Genomic DNA, 15,938 nt, shown 5'->3' with positions numbered 1-15,938 from the left:
GCTCTTATGTAAGCTTGTAAGCTATTAGCTATTACATTCTATATTCGGGTTCCCTTATAGTTGGAAGGGTAGTACAAGTTGTACTCAAAGAAAGGTCAATGGATGTGATATTCTGGTAGTACCCAAAAGAGAATAATAAGGTAGTATTTTTCTTAATGGGAATTAGTTCACTGACAATAGGCTAAAGATAAGGAAAACGTAAACAGTCCTTACTCTAGCTACACACTATTACCACAGATAAGTTTTTGGTGCTGAAAACTATATTCAAATATTTTCTCCAACACTTTACAGTGTCAACAAGATTAGAATCTAAATAACTGTAACTAAATAATAGTGATGTAATTAATGCAATGATTTTTTAATACCTAGAGCATTATCATTATTTTGCCAAGAAATAAACCAGTGATTCCTTCTCTAATTCAGCAATACAAATATCCCTGCATAAAAGTTTCTACTACCTGGTGAAATTCTGATCTTAAAAGAGAACATTATATATATATATATATATATATATATATATATATATATATATATATATGTTTTTTTGTTGTTGCTTTTTTTTTTTTTTTGAGATAGAGTCTCCCTCTGCCACGGAGGCTGGGGTGCAGTGGAGCGATATTGGCTCACTGAAACTCCGCCTCTCGGGTTCATGCCATTCTCCTGCCTCAGTCCCCCGAGTAGCTGGCACTACAGGCGCCTGCCACCACTCCTGGATATATTTTGTTTTTATTTTTAGTAGAGACGGGGTTTCACCGTTTAGCCAGGATGGTCTCGATCTCCTAGCCTCATGATCCACTGCCTCGGCCTCCCAAAGTGCTGGGATTACAGGCGTGAGCCATCGCGCCTGGCCAGAACATAATTTTTTTGAAAAAAGAAAATAAAAAGAAGAATCTTCATGATAGAAAATTTATTAGTAGAAAGGCATTAAAAGACTTTTCTTCACATGTAAGGTGTTGAAGTGAGGGAACTGAAAAGTTTTGCCTCTTTGGGGCTTATTAAGAATAAAAAGAGTTCTATGCTTGGTTAAATAGTGTTATCATCAAAGGGCAAGTAGTAAGAAAGATTATTGTACTTTCACAAAAACAGTAAGATTTTTCTGTAGAGCTGTCTATCCAGACATTTATTGCTTGCCTTGATTAGATGGAACCTTATATCTCTAAATCTATGTAAAAAAAAACTTAAATATTTCAGTTACAGTAACCTAGTCAATTATAAGCACATGGTACATGTCATATCTGTTAAACTAAATAACATCACCCCATCTCTGACCTCTGCAGCACTACTGCTGGAAACAAAAAAGCCATCCTTCCTTAGAGAAGATTTTTGGGGTAAATAATATTGTTCCTATGGTGTCCAAGAAAGTTCTCATTTTTGCTACTACACAATCTCTGCTTTTCCTGTATCTTCATCGTTCCTAGGATTACTGTAACATTTCCCAAGTTTTCCATATGAACATCAGCTGCACAGCCCTCCTACAAATATGTCTACTGTTATCCTCTTAGGCAAAACTAACTCAGCTAGATTTCATGGTGGATCTTAGAAACAGGAGTTATTCTGAGTTATGAGTCAGCTTTACTCATCAGCTAACTGAGCTTTGTTACACAAAACTGTCCGTAGTTATGGGATTCTAACTCTTGCCTCAAACAAATTGAAATTTCCTTCATTAGACACATTCTCTGAGGGTATAAAATTGAGTTAGCCAGACACCAGCCCTACCCTGCTGAAACAAAGGTACCTATTCCTGAGATTCTTTATGAGATTTTCTTTGAAAAAAGAATCACGCGGCTAAAAGGGGCTCTGTATCTCAGATCTTGTTATTTATCCTTTTGCCGTGCTATGAATAGTGCTTAATTACCCTACAGAGAGAGCAGTGTTAAATTGTATCATTTCAAAAGCATAGTATTGTTAAATGTATGCAAAAACACATCAGACAGGTCAAAATTGGTAGCTGTCATATTTGTAAGGGAAGAAACACATTTTCTGTTAAAGAAGAGTAGATGGCTTAGAGGGATTTTGGTGTGGAAACCAGGATATATGAAGATAACCATAATCCTCATAGCAAAGCTGGCAATAAGGTCACATACACATATTTAGAGAGGGAGCAGAGTAACTCAGATAAGTAATATGAATGTCTGAGAGTCAAAGCGGAAATAATGAGATTATAAGCATAATTAGAGTCTGTTTCCTTGTTTTGCTAATGTGTTCATCAGTTTGAAATACAAAAATCCCCAATGAATAAGCAGAGACTAAATTCTTTGTATGTAAATAGATATATTTAGAATTTAAAAGTGTGTATTTTCATTAAATGTTGCAAACATTTTTTTTTTTACCTACTCTTGAGTGAAAAACATGCATCTCTGTTCCAGACTTGATCCTCAATAGTACTTCTTTTCCGAGTTTATACGCAGCACTGACTTCTCCATTTAATGCAGTATCCATAATCATATTCAACATCATCACAAAACGTTTTACATATTCCTCTCACTTTTTCGCATCTCTCAAATCTATACTTTGGTTCAAAATAGTTTCTGGCTGCAATCAAGAAAAATATCTGAAGTTATTAGTCTATTATTGATTTGGGGTTTTCTTGCTAAAGAAAGACAAAAACTGTTACAGTTATGAGATCATGTGCGTGCAAGTTGGAGAGAATGGAATATCAAGTTGTTTTGTAGCAGAATTTATGAATCACTTTAGAAAATGACTGAGCTACTAACATTACACTGGCACAAAATGTTTATGCCCTTATCTTGCAACTCACATCCATACTAAACTTCAGCTGGCTCAATCTACAGTAATAATGAGCAAGTGACACACAATTTGGTACTTAATTGTATGTATTTTTGTCAAACATTTGTTGTGATACTTTGTTATTGCAGCCAATTTATAAGCCCTTCTATAATCGTTATAATTTATTTTGATTCTTTATCTCTTTTCTATTTGAACATAGTGGTCACACAAATAGTAATCATAGAGAAACTAGAGAAGACTTCTAATGTACTGACTTCACTGATAGGGCAATTGATTGAGAAAACTAAAAACTAAAGTATTTTAGATATACATAGAGAAACATAATTTTGTTGCACACTGCCTATCTAGTAAAAAGAGGAGCCTCACATTAGTATTCTCTTATAGTTTCTTGTGAACCATCTAAGACAATGAAAAGAAAGATGTTCTGAGATTCCACAATCACAGTTTTCTATTCATACATTAAACTGCAGTAAATAGAGGCAAATTATTTTGCTACTTTAAAGTTTTATTGTTCTTAATGATTCAACTGTTCTCTGAAAATGCCTTTGGAGTAGAAAAGAGACTTTGGAGTCAGGCATATTTTTATTCTTCAATTTTATTAATGTACTTACCTATCTGTGGTCAGTCATTCTACCTATCTGGATGATATAATATAATAAACATAATTATCAGAAATATATCTTGAATATTAAATTTTGTTATGTGTGCATATATGTGTCAGGAAAAATGAGGCAAAATAATTTTGTTAAAATTTGGAGAATGAATTGAATTGAATTCAGATTTAAATTATGTAATATTATTAATAGAACTTAATTGTCTATATAGAATCTAATTGAAATTTGGAAAAACGTTTCATTTCAACTCAAAATGGGAGGCATTTATTTTAGTACCTAGTATTCACCAAGCATTAGGTTCCGAAATAGAGAAAAACTAGAGAAGATCTCGAAAGCACTTACTTATTGCCCTTAATGAAGCTAGTAGAAAATAATTAAATGTAAGGTGGAAGAGACTGTCAGGTGGATTTTGACATGTAAAAAAGTATTTATATATATACACACACACACATACGTATAGACATATATATGACATGTAAATCTATATATGACATGTAAATTATATATTTTTGATATATAAATATATATATATGTTTTAGTGAATGGTAAACTAATTTATAATGACAGAATCCCTACCACTGGTGAATTTTGGTGAAATCTGAAGTTATTTCAGAGACATATTTGATATCACTTGAAGTCAGAAAGACAATGATGCCTAATTGCTTTTACTTTTTGTAACTGTTGCTAGGATAGAAACTTTTTAAGCCAATCAACATTCCTGAGTCATTATATTTTGTCAACTCTAAAATCACCAAAATCTATGGTGGTTTTTAAGATACATTCAAATTAGAAAAATGCATAGACTTACAGAAATAATAGTAATATTTAAAATGTACTAATTTTGTTCTTTTTTATTTTTTAAAGAACAAGAAAGTTTTGAGTTATGAGGAAATCTATAGAACCATATAAAAACAAAAAGCATGCATTGTAAGATTGGTTCTATTGCTTAGTATTTATTTGCAAATTATGGCTCACTGTAGAATCAAAGGTTTGCCATGTGTAAATTATGAATGAGAATAACATCTCTTTGTATTGTTATGAAAATTGATTATGAGGTATATATAAAAACAATTTTAAGGTGTTGAATGCTATACAATTGTCATCCATAAGTGCATGAGTATCTATGCGAGATGAAACTGGGTGATACACACCATGTAAAAACAAATTGTTTGGAGGAAAGATGGGTAGTATCTCTTTCATTCACTTATACTTCTGCACATTTTGTACATCACTAGAGAAATTGAGCCCATGATAACTATTTTTCATAAAAAAGAGAGAAATTCAAATGCTAGTTTGGGGCCTCAGTCAGGAGAATATATTCCAAAAGGTTTCTGGGAGTCTTATCAAGAGTGAGGTACCACAAATAGAGTGGAGATGTGCTGTGGACATCAACACAATCCTGCATGCACGCAGATGGGAACAAATCTGTTAGAAAACTAGAGGTTGAAAGCTCAGTGGTATCCATGACTCAATGTTAGTTTTTCCAAGCGGTATGTAGAGTTTTTCACTCTCCCAAGTGAAGTGTCTGGCATATATCTCTCCATCTCCTCGCAAATAACGTCTCTGAGGGTGACTGCTTCACCTACCTCATGATGCTCCTGGAAATGTCATCCATAAGTGCAGAGTTGAAAGTAGAGGGAGGCAGTGTTGAAAGTAAAAAGAGTTATGTTTTGGAGGATGTTTGCTCTTGCTGGATAGAAGCTGAAGTCAAGGCAGAAGCAAGGCTATGGGATCAGTAGAAAGTTTGAAAAGGTATGATCTTTCAAAATCAGATAGAATTAAGTTTCATGCTTGGATATTTTATTTGTCATTTTGCTATATAGGACAAATGATTTAGATCACTGGATTTCAGTTTCCTCATTACATTGAGGTTTTACTGAAATTTCAAAAGATATAATGAGATAAAACATGCAGGCTGCTCTTAAGGTGTTAAAAAATTAATAAGCCTTCAAAATCAGGTCATTCTCATTCCCTTTGTCTTTATTTGTCTTTTGGATTTCATGCTAAAACCTTATAAAGCCTTACCCTAAGTGGAGCACTGTTACTCACTGTTTATGCCCTGCTATCACATTGTTACTAGTGTTTAATTCCTGCTATGACTTTTTGCTATAGTTTAACCACAAACTTCTGGTCTGAAAGTTACAGTAGGCCAGGGCCACTGTATACCTCATTCACTGATTTATTTCAGCACATAGCAAAATGCTTGAAACAAAATACTCAATAAATACAATAAATAACTGGAAAAAAAGAGTGAGTGAATACATACGTTATTATAGATAGGGACCTAATTCATATTATATAATAAAAAACTTTCTATGCTTTATTACAAATTATTCATCAGTTATTTCCTATCAGCTTAGCAAATGACTTAAGCCCTATATTTGCAGTTTCCTTAACTGAAAAAATGCATTTAATAATACTTCAGAGGGTTGTGTGGCAATCAAATGAGAAAATAGATAAGGAAATATTGTTTGGCCCATAATTTTATGAAGCAAGTTTTCATTGTCATTGTAAATGAATAATTTATAGATTTATAGCAGATTAAAATAAACTTTTCTTAATTTACATATTTTTCTCTACTTTTACTGCTAAATGAAGAGAATGCTTTCTTTGTGATTCATACACACATTTAGTCAGCAAATATGTTGTGTTGGTCCTGTGCTAGGTGGGGACAAAAATAGATAAAACATTTAAGCTCTTCTTCCTCAAAAGACAACTACTATTTGTTGGGAGATGATGACATAGATGAGAAAAAAAATGCATCACTTTTAAAGGCAATTCTGAGATATAAGCAAAATGTCCTTGCATCATAAAAGAAAGAGTTGTAAACTCTTCCTGGAGTAGTCTATTTTGACTATTACTACTTTAACTGCTACTACCACAGCCACTACTAATAGCTAGGTTTTATTAAGTGTTCCCTAGCTTTCAGATTCTTTTCTAAGCCAGTTATATTTATTTTTTGATTTACTCCTCCAATAACATTTCCCATTTCATATATAAGGATAGTTCAATTCAGCTCTGCATAAGGATTCAGAGGGAGTAGGAGAGCAAGTAGCAAACAAAGCTAGGTTTGTTGGACTCAAAAGCAATATATGTTTCATTGCTTCACTAAGGAGCTGACAGGTGGCTGAATCTTCAAAATATAAAAGCATATTTTCCTGAAATTGTGGAGAAGGTCTTACAAGCAAAAAGATGTATCCTCAACATAGATACTGTGTTTTAAAGAATGTATGATCTATGCAGAATGGTATGACCTTTTAGCACAATAGAAATCATATGGATGTGAACTTTAGAAAGTCAAGCAGGGCAAAGGTGGCAAAAGGCCCTACCAAGCTAAGGAGTTGAATATTATCATGAATGGAGTGGTAAAACTGATGAGATTTTAAGCACCTTTCCAACTTTTTTTTCTCTTAAGGGAGGAAGTAGAGAAATTTTTGTAGTAGGAAATCTATGTTGAAGTTTATTAAAACAGTCTAAATGAGAAACGATGAATAAGATAATTAAGTTAATGAAAATAAAGAGGAGAAAGTTAAACTAGAAGATATTTCTGAATGAGAAGTAGCCCAATAGATAAGTTTTGGATTTGCGGGGAAAGGAAACTGGAACATAGAGAAGCAATAACCAGAAGTCTTTTAGCTTGTAAGACTGCGTGACTGATTATGAAATGACAATGTTTTGGCCTTTAGGATGTATGTTTGATACTGAAACAGAATAAAAGACATGGAACAGATTTTAGCCCTTGTGAGTAACATGAGTTCATTTTGAACGCATTATGATAAAGAATTTGGAGGCTATCCAGTAGGTTCACGAAGTAGTAATAAATACAGTTTTGTGGTTTAAGACAGAGGTTGAGAAAAAGATTTGATAGGAGAAGTCATTGGCGTTAACAAGACAATACAGAGAAAGCACATAAAAATAAGAGGAAAGGGGATTCAGGGACAAGACATTGAAGGCCATTGACATTTTGAAGGCTATCAAAAATAGATAATTCAATTGATAATTGTCAAAATAGCAGTCAATTCTAGCATGTGTTCATAAGTCCAGAAAGATAAATGATTAAAGTAAACCTTTGAGTTTGCTTTATGAAACATTTATAACATGAGCAAGAGGAGTTTCAGTTAATTGATGTGAGTGAATTATTGGTGGGAAGAGTGTAAATGAGTTACTTAAGTGAAGACTATGGGTCTAAGATTCTTTTCAAGAAATTTGATGAAGAAGAGAATAAGGCAGATTAGAAAGTGGCTTGAAGAAAAATTAAGAAAAAACTATGGGAGGATTTTTGTAAGATGAAAGAGACTTGAGAATATCTGTGTTTACTAATTAGAACCATATAACATTGGAAAAATTTTTAAGAATATTTGATTCACAGAATGGCAAAGTCATATGTGTTCAAATATATAAGAATAAATGAAATCTTCAACAAATAACGGAGAAAAGATGCCAGAAACAGGACAGTTGTGAAGAATACCTACAGCCTACTCAACTTACACACTCCTTGAAAACGCCTTTACAAATTCTCAGCTCTCCTTGCAATTTCAAAACATACTTCCTGTCTTCACTCTCAGCTAATGATCTTGCTCCCTTCAATTCAATGATCCAATTGAAGATTCCTGAGACTCTCCACAGACTTTCAATACCAAATTAATCTACCAATCAGCATCTGACTCTGTGTATTCTGCCCTTCCTGTTTATGAATGAATAAAGCATCCCCATGCTCTAATGAAGAGCTAATCCCTTAATCTCTGCATTAGATGTCATCCTGTCTTGCCAACGCAAAAGATTACTGTCTCCACTCTCATTTTCTGTCTCTTCTCTTAACCACTTGCTAAATCTATTTGATATGACAAACTTTACACGTCCAAAATTGGATCAATTGTCCAACCAAAATTTGTTACACCTAGTATCCTTCTCATTTTAGTCAATGGCACAGCTCAATCTTTCCAATTGCTCAGACAAGAAATCTTGGAGTCATTCTTTACCCCTCTGTCTGCCACAGGCAAAATTTACTCCCTCATGAAATCTAGCTAACTCTACCTTTAACAGATCCAGAATTCTACATCCATTCCTCATTGCTTGTATTATTATGGACTTAGTTAATATAATTTACCACCTATATTATTTACTACTTATATTATTTTAATAACTTCAGAAAGACCTTTAAAAAATTCAAATTATGTCTCTCCCCTTTGAATTGCTCTCAGAATAAAAGTCAAGATCTTTTCTAACTCCTTAAAATCCCTGGGTAATCAATTTGTCAAGATATTTTCTCTCCAACTTCCTCTCCCAGGACTCACCTCCTGAATTACTCTTCTCAGCAATTCTTTTCTCCCAGGTGTTCCCCCACACATTCCAGATGTGCTTTTATGAACACTTCTTTCAGCCTTTACAATAGGGCTCCATGACAAATCATATTTAAAATTACTATAGGCCAGGATTGTGGGTCACTACATTCTACTTTGTTTCCTTTTCTCTAACACTTGTCGCCTTGTAATATAATAGATAATCTGCTTATTTCTTGTATTTACTGTTTATATTTGTATCCACTCACTATACTATGAGCTCCATGAAAACAAAGAACATTGTTAGTTTCGTTTTTTTTATGTGTCCCAGTCATATTGTACTCTGACACATAGTAGGTGTTCAATAGATGTTTATTGAATTGGTAAATAAATGAGGGAGAATATGTTGAATGTAGTCTAACCTATGTATTATCCGTATTACAAATTGACATTGATCTTTTGGAAGAATATTCCATGCCTTATTCATTTGTGAACCCTATCAAGTTGGATATTACTTAAAAATCAGTTTGTAGTCAATCAATATCAGTTCCTTAAGCCAGGAGCTATAATTTTTCAATCTCTAAATCCAAAACCCATGACATTAAACCTGGGAAGAAGTAATCCACTTATGAAAAGTTGCCTGAATAAGTACATTGCTAATTGGAATTAGATTTTGTTCTTGCCCAAGGACATTGAGGTAAAGTAAATACTGAAATAGGTTGGGTTTGAATACATTATATCAGGTAGGAGTCTAATTTCTCTCTTCCTAGTTCGTGTGAGAATTTGATGGTGATAACTCTAATTTCAATATACTGCTTTTAATTGATTCATATGGGTATTGAACTACCAAATAACAGCAAAAATTCCAACACTTGGTGGCAACTCTTTTATCAGAGTCACTGCTCAAGACTCACAAAAAACTAAATGTGAAGGAAAATACAGAGTGTCATGAAAATTTATATTGTGGGCCATAGGAGGGAAAAATACAAAACTCTCAGGTTTTAGAATGAATTAGTTTAACATTATCTAGTTCTTTTGTAAGTTCACACAATAAAAATTACAATGTATCAGCAAGAAAATCACCAGAAATCTTTCCATTTTTAAGCATTTTTTTTGCCTTCCTTTTGTTAATAAATTACAAACTTAGACACATGTAAATTCTGGGGGCAGAATAATTAGTAACACCTTTATCTTTTTAAGGAAGCAGGCTGAAGAACTTCATCAAAGGGGTTTCTAGAGTTTTCAGACTTTTTTTTTTGACACGGAAAACACTTAAAAGATTTCCTTAGGAAAAAAAAAATTTTGAGGTTGATGCACGTAGGTTCACATTCTCCTTTAAGTTTCTTTCATTTGTTCCTTGAGCTGAAGGCAGAGGCTGATGGCTTAAATGTACTGAACACAAGTAAAGGCTATCTTAGAAATTTAGATGGTTTTCATGCTCTCTGTCAAGCACTGAAAGAGAGTACACCAGTAGTTTTAGCACAGCCTAATTTATGTGCAGATATGCCTCACGCGTTTTTTAGAAAATCTCTCATCTTCTTGCTGGCTCCTAACAAACTCAACTCTTATTTTCCCCATATTAATAGTATTAGGCCTCTCAGTTCTGCTTTAGAGGTCTTGGTGCAGTGATGGCTCAGTCTCTACTTAGGTAAAATAAATAAAAATCAAACTTCCATAACTTTCATTTTAAGCATTTATTTTTACTAATCTCTTTCTTGACATAGCTAATACATTCATTATCCACTAGTTAGGCCAATTTTTCTTTCTGGAGCCACCAATATATCACCTCTAGTCCATACATAATATATAAAAAATTTAAATAGATAACTATTTCTCATAAAACACAGAAAATGTAATTGGCCACTTGAAAATCTCACTTTTTTTTTTATTGTTTCCATTGTCATTTTTAAATTTTTGTTTTGTTTTGTTTTGTTTTGTTTTTGAGACGGAGTCTCGCTTTGTCGCCCAGGCTGGAGTGCAGTGGCCGGATCTCAGCTCACTGCAAGCTCCGCCTCCCGGGTTTACGCCATTCTCCTGCCTCAGCCTCCCGAGTAGCTGGGACTACAGGCGCCCACCACCTCGCCCGGCTAGTTTTTTGTATTTTTAGTAGAGACGGGGTTTCACCATATTAGCCAGGATGGTGTCGATCTCCTGACCTCGTGATCCGCCCGTGTCGGCCTCCCAAAGTGCTGGTATTACAGGCTTGAGCCACGGTGCCCGGCCATTTTTAAATTTTTGTGACAGTGGGTACTTGACTTCATAAATCAGTAGTTCTCAGCCAAGTGTAAATTTGTCCCCTCCCCCAAAGAGGATGTTTGGCAATACAGGTAGACAGTTTTGATTATCACAATTGGGAGAAAGTGTGCTATTCGCATCTAGAGGGTAGGAGGTAAGAATGCTGAAAAACATATAATGAGCAGAATAGCTCCCACAACAAAGATTACCTGGACCAAAATATCAACAGTGCCGAGGTTGAGAAACCCTGTTATAAATATTGTAAAGATACTTTTGAAGATATTTATACAAGAAAACACAAAACAATCAAAGACTATGTAAATTTTATCTGAATAGAGAAAAAAATTTCCCCGTTCATGGCTTGTTGTAGATAACGCTTAGAATGAGCATACTTAGATCTCACATCTACGTTTGAAGAATAGACTGGATCCACAGAGAGACCATAACAAAAATATCAAGAGAGCGGCAAGTCCCTGGAATTTCTTGATTTACCATCTCCTTTTGAGTGTAAGTCTGACCTATATGTATGATTTAATACCTTTCATTTTTCTTTAATTTGCCAAAAGATTATTTAATTTTATTTTGAGGGGTAGGAAGAGAGGATTCTGTTTTATTATTATGTTGTGGTATTGACGATGTTTCTTAAGAGTTTTGAATTAATATGTTTAAATTGTATTCCAGAATTAGCTCTTCTGAAAGGAAAACAAATGGTACAGATGCATCACTGAGCTGTTTTAGGGAGGAATACTGTGGATCCTCAGAGGCAGTAGTAGAGGAACTGAGGCAGAGTGAAATTGAAAAGTGAAGGTTATTGCTGCTTCCTTTTGTCATGTATCTCCTCAGAAATAGTCATTTCTCAGGACTGAATAGCTGCATTAAACTATTAGTCATAGTTTTTGACTTTTTTGGTCTAAATTTTCAGTTATTTTCTCCTCTTCTTTCTGAAATTCTTCTCCTTTCTTTTTACTACCTCTCTTATTTCTTGATACACATTTGTCTTTACTAAATAATAAATAAGAGTAGAAATTGAACCTGGTTGTGATTTTTCCCTTGTCTTCCATTCTTACACTCGTGATTCTTTCACTTCAGCTCTGTCTCTCTCACAATAAAGATCTGCCCTCTCAATGTCCAGTCTCCCAAGCCCGGTGGATTTATGTATTTACATGGGGGTAATCTGTGGAATAGTATCTAATAAAATAACAGTGCATTTCTACTGGAAGCTTGTATCTTAGACATAAGCTTACCCAATTCTTTGACTTAGGGTTTCCCACAACCTTACTTATGGCAACTAACACAAGGCACATAAAACTTGTGGAACATGAAGCACAGAAAACTTGAGGAACTTGCATAAAATAAGTCCCACTACTTCTGGTACCAACAAATCAGGAGAAAAGTGTAATGTAAAGGCACCAGATATGAGCGTGACATATGATCACTTCTGAATGGTTCAACATTAAGTTTTATTTAGTTCTCGTGTATTATAGAGACACACAGGCCTTGAAGGATGTGCTGGGAAAACTTAATAACACTGGTCTTCTCTTCTTCGAGCTTGTGACTCTTTTCTTCTGTCATCGTTACTGCTGCAAGCAGCAATGAGTTCCAGGTCTTATGCAGTAAGCAATCCTAATTTCATTTTCATGACACTGATTTTTACATCGACCATTACCCATTCTGCACTCTCTCCTCAAGTCCAAGCTACCATACTCAGGATATTTCTTTTTGGCTGTAAGAAGGGAAGAATGACTGAAATTAGCCATCTAGCTATGACACATCTATGATTTAAAAGGAGAAGGTCCATGAAGCAAAAGATTATAGAGTGAACACGTCCACCTACCTATGGAGGAAAGATTAAGTCAATTTACTGTCCCTTGGTGCAAGCTACATTCTAGAAATAAAAAGGGTCTTGGACCTAAGTTAGGTGTTTCCACTTTCTGTCTTACAAGAAACTGGGCAGTGACCCAGGATGGTTCCCAAAATCAATGGAAGAAAAGTGACCATAATTTATCTTTTGGTCAGACTCTGTCTCTACGATCATCTAATTACATTTGAGCAGCCTGTTCTCTGCTCTCACTAACATTATTTAGACTGAATGTTGTGCTTTATGAATTCCTCTTCAAGTGATTTTCACTGTAGCTTGATTTTGCTTCTCTAAAATGTCGAGAGCTAGGCAACGCTGGATAACTTGTCTAAATTCCTGCAACTCCCCTGAATATTTGGGGTTTATTTCCCCGAAGAAATTATGTAACTCAGACGTGTGTCTAATAACAACATTGATAAAGAAAAAAAAAAAAAGTGGAGCCATTGTTGACCATTACATGATTTCTGAAATTACCAGTGTTACCTTTCTCTTCTTTCACCACAAAGTTTCTAAAATAATAACTTACCAAGAATTTATCACAATTACTGTTTGTGCTGTTAAATCTTTTGACTAGCAATCAATAAACTATTGTCAGGGGCCCAAATCCAGCCTGCCACCTGTTTTTGGAAATAATTTTAGTGGCACACAGATGCACCCACTTACACATTGTCTATAACTGTTTTTGCATTAAAATAATGCAGTTGAGATCTTAGGGTTCATAAAACCTTAAGTATTGGTTGTCTCACTTATTTCTAGAAAAAGTTTGTTAACTCCTACTCTGGCTTTATCTTTGCTCATCAATCATGAAAGAATGAGTGAGGGATTTGTAGCTAGAGTCACAAGAAGACATGTCCAGGAGAGCAAAACTGCAACTAAAATTTGCACATTATAAGAAACACAAAATTTGACACAATACAAAAATAACTTTGTAATAGTCAAAGCTGTAAGAAAAGATGTATGTTTTGTTTTGTTAACTTAAAGATGGAATCTCACTAGAAGTTTCTTATTTAGAATCGATTGTATTTAGGGGTTTGGGGGACATTGGTTTGATCGGCTATATGATCTATTCCAATCCAAATATTTTTTATTTTATATTTTAAATTGTACCAAGTCAAAAAATTTATTTTATATTTTAAATTGTACCCTGCCCGATGCATTTTCAGAAGTCATTTGTTTCTCAGTCTTTTTTTTTTTTTTTTTTTTTTGGAGGCACATCAAATTCTTGACCAAAGGATAGATTTAATATTTTCACATATGAAAACAAATAAATTATGCCACTGTTTCCTGCTATTAATTATTGCTTGGTCTTCTCAGAGGCCAGGGCTCTTTGCCTAGGCAGTCTGTCTCCATTTCCAACAGCTGATAAGTGATGGTAAGTAGTAATATCTGTCAGCTAATACATAGACTCAGAGCTACATTATCTATGTCATTGGTATAGTGGCTATAAAACCAAGTCCTGCTATGAATATTGACTTTCTTCTCAATGTAACTGAAGCAATTCAGAGTATGAAGCAACTTAAAGAAACAAAAGCATAGAAGAACATCTAGTTAATCTGCATAATTTAAATATTCACTTCTAAAGATCATTACTTATTCTACATTTTCTGAGGAGTTATGATTATCAAACCCATAAGTGATGGCCAGTGACATACACCTGGATTATACTCACTTTTGACAAGAGTTCTGTCACATTTGGCACTGCTGTCCATGATTCCACCTTGGACTGACCCCACCCCTTCTCTTATTCATTCTTTGTCTTGTTTCACCTTTCTAAAACATTATTGTCTGTTTTCTCCTCATTCTGACCTCTACCTATGTTCTCCAGCTTGTGTCCTTGGGTTGCTAATCTCCTTTGCAAGCATTATAGTATCAATTAAATATACTCCCTGTCAACTGGATGCCAAGCTCAAGGGCAGGGCGTCTTATTCTAAGCAATATTGACCTTTTGGATAGGACAATTCTTTGCTCTAAGGGGCTGTTCTGTGCATTGTAGGCTATTTAGCAGCATCCTGGGCTCTATCTACAACTGGTACTATGCCAGTAGTACAAGTTGTGATGAGCTAAAAGGTCTCTAGACATTGCCTGATGTTCCCTTGAGCACAAACTCACTCCTCTCTGAGAACCACTGATCTAGTGATACTGTGATATTTCAAAAATTATTATTTCTGCCCTCAAATACATTGTTCAAGTCCAATCTTCTGTCTGAAATCTCTGAGCATCACTTTCAGCAAAGTAAAATCTCCCTCCATTTATCTCCCACACCACTTTTTGTTATAATATTATTTTAGATTTACAGAAGAGTTGCAAAGTTGGTAGAAGCCAGCTTCCCCTTATATTATATATTGCATAATCTTGGTAACGTTAATTAAGATTAAGAAATTAATATTCATGTAGTAGTATCTACTAAGTTATGCTCTATTCAAATTTTGCCAGTTTTCATACGTGTTGCTCTTGTCTGTTTTTCACTATTCTCTTTATTATCCATTCTGGAGTCCAATCTAAAATACCACATTGCATTTTTGTGAAATGATGTTTTAATCTCTATGTTATTATCATACTTTTATCAAAAAACAACTTACGTCTTCTCAAACTTGTTAGTATAAATCCCCATAAATATTTGCATATTACCTTGTGAAACTGTGACCCAAAAGAGCAGAATAAAGAAAAAAAGTTGAATCTTCATGGTAGAGAGCTTCTTAAAAAAAAGTGTCAACAGACCTTTTTCAAGTCAGCTGTTTTGAAATAAGGAAACAGAGATCCCTTTTATTTATAGATTCTCCGGGGAAGTACTTTTAACTACTGAGGCTTATCAAGAGCAAGAACATTTATATGCTTGGCTGAATAGTGCCACACTCAAAGAACATGAACTCAAAAAGTATTATTAAATTGTTCTCATAAAAGTAAAACCTGCTGTGTAACCTTAACTAGACTTTCATGAAAACACAGTTTTTAAGAGACTTTTATTTATAGGGGATATGTGTTTGGATTGCTAAATGTTATAGTAATCAGCTTCTCTATTCTGTGTTATATGTAATATTAAACATTCTAATGCCTTAGTATAAAACTGTTGAATGCTTGAATCATAAGATTTTACAGAAAAAGTCTTCACTGAGATCAGTTTTGTTTTACTGATAAAACAAGAGAACCAGGGAGATTAAATGACTTTATTTCAATTAATATAAGACACAACTATTTAAATAATCA

At 34.2% G+C, this 15,938-nt stretch overlaps 2 protein-coding genes across 2 annotated transcripts; both read right to left on the bottom strand.

Annotated features, from left to right (window-relative positions):
- Positions 1-2,225: 2,225 nt before the first annotated feature.
- On the bottom strand, positions 2,226-12,448 carry LOC112428223 (beta-defensin 110-like). The gene is made up of 2 exons (XM_071096121.1): positions 12,373-12,448; positions 2,226-2,532 (listed from the first exon to the last, which is right to left on the bottom strand). The coding sequence occupies exons 1-2, from the start codon at positions 12,446-12,448 to the stop codon at positions 2,399-2,401; spliced, it is 210 nt and encodes a 69-aa protein (XP_070952222.1). The 3' UTR covers positions 2,226-2,398.
- LOC105490886 (beta-defensin 110) lies at positions 12,316-15,489 on the bottom strand. The gene is made up of 2 exons (XM_011756855.3): positions 15,363-15,489; positions 12,316-12,599 (listed from the first exon to the last, which is right to left on the bottom strand). Exons 1-2 carry the CDS (start codon positions 15,415-15,417, stop codon positions 12,451-12,453), a joined length of 204 nt encoding a protein of 67 aa, XP_011755157.1. The 5' UTR covers positions 15,418-15,489; the 3' UTR covers positions 12,316-12,450.
- Positions 15,490-15,938: the final 449 nt, after the last annotated feature.

This window comes from Macaca nemestrina, chromosome 5 (genome assembly GCF_043159975.1).
Source record: "Macaca nemestrina isolate mMacNem1 chromosome 5, mMacNem.hap1, whole genome shotgun sequence".
Lineage (NCBI taxonomy): Eukaryota > Metazoa > Chordata > Mammalia > Primates > Cercopithecidae > Macaca > Macaca nemestrina.
The sequence above is the reverse complement of the archived record's forward strand: the minus strand, read 5'-3'. Positions and strand labels throughout refer to the sequence as shown.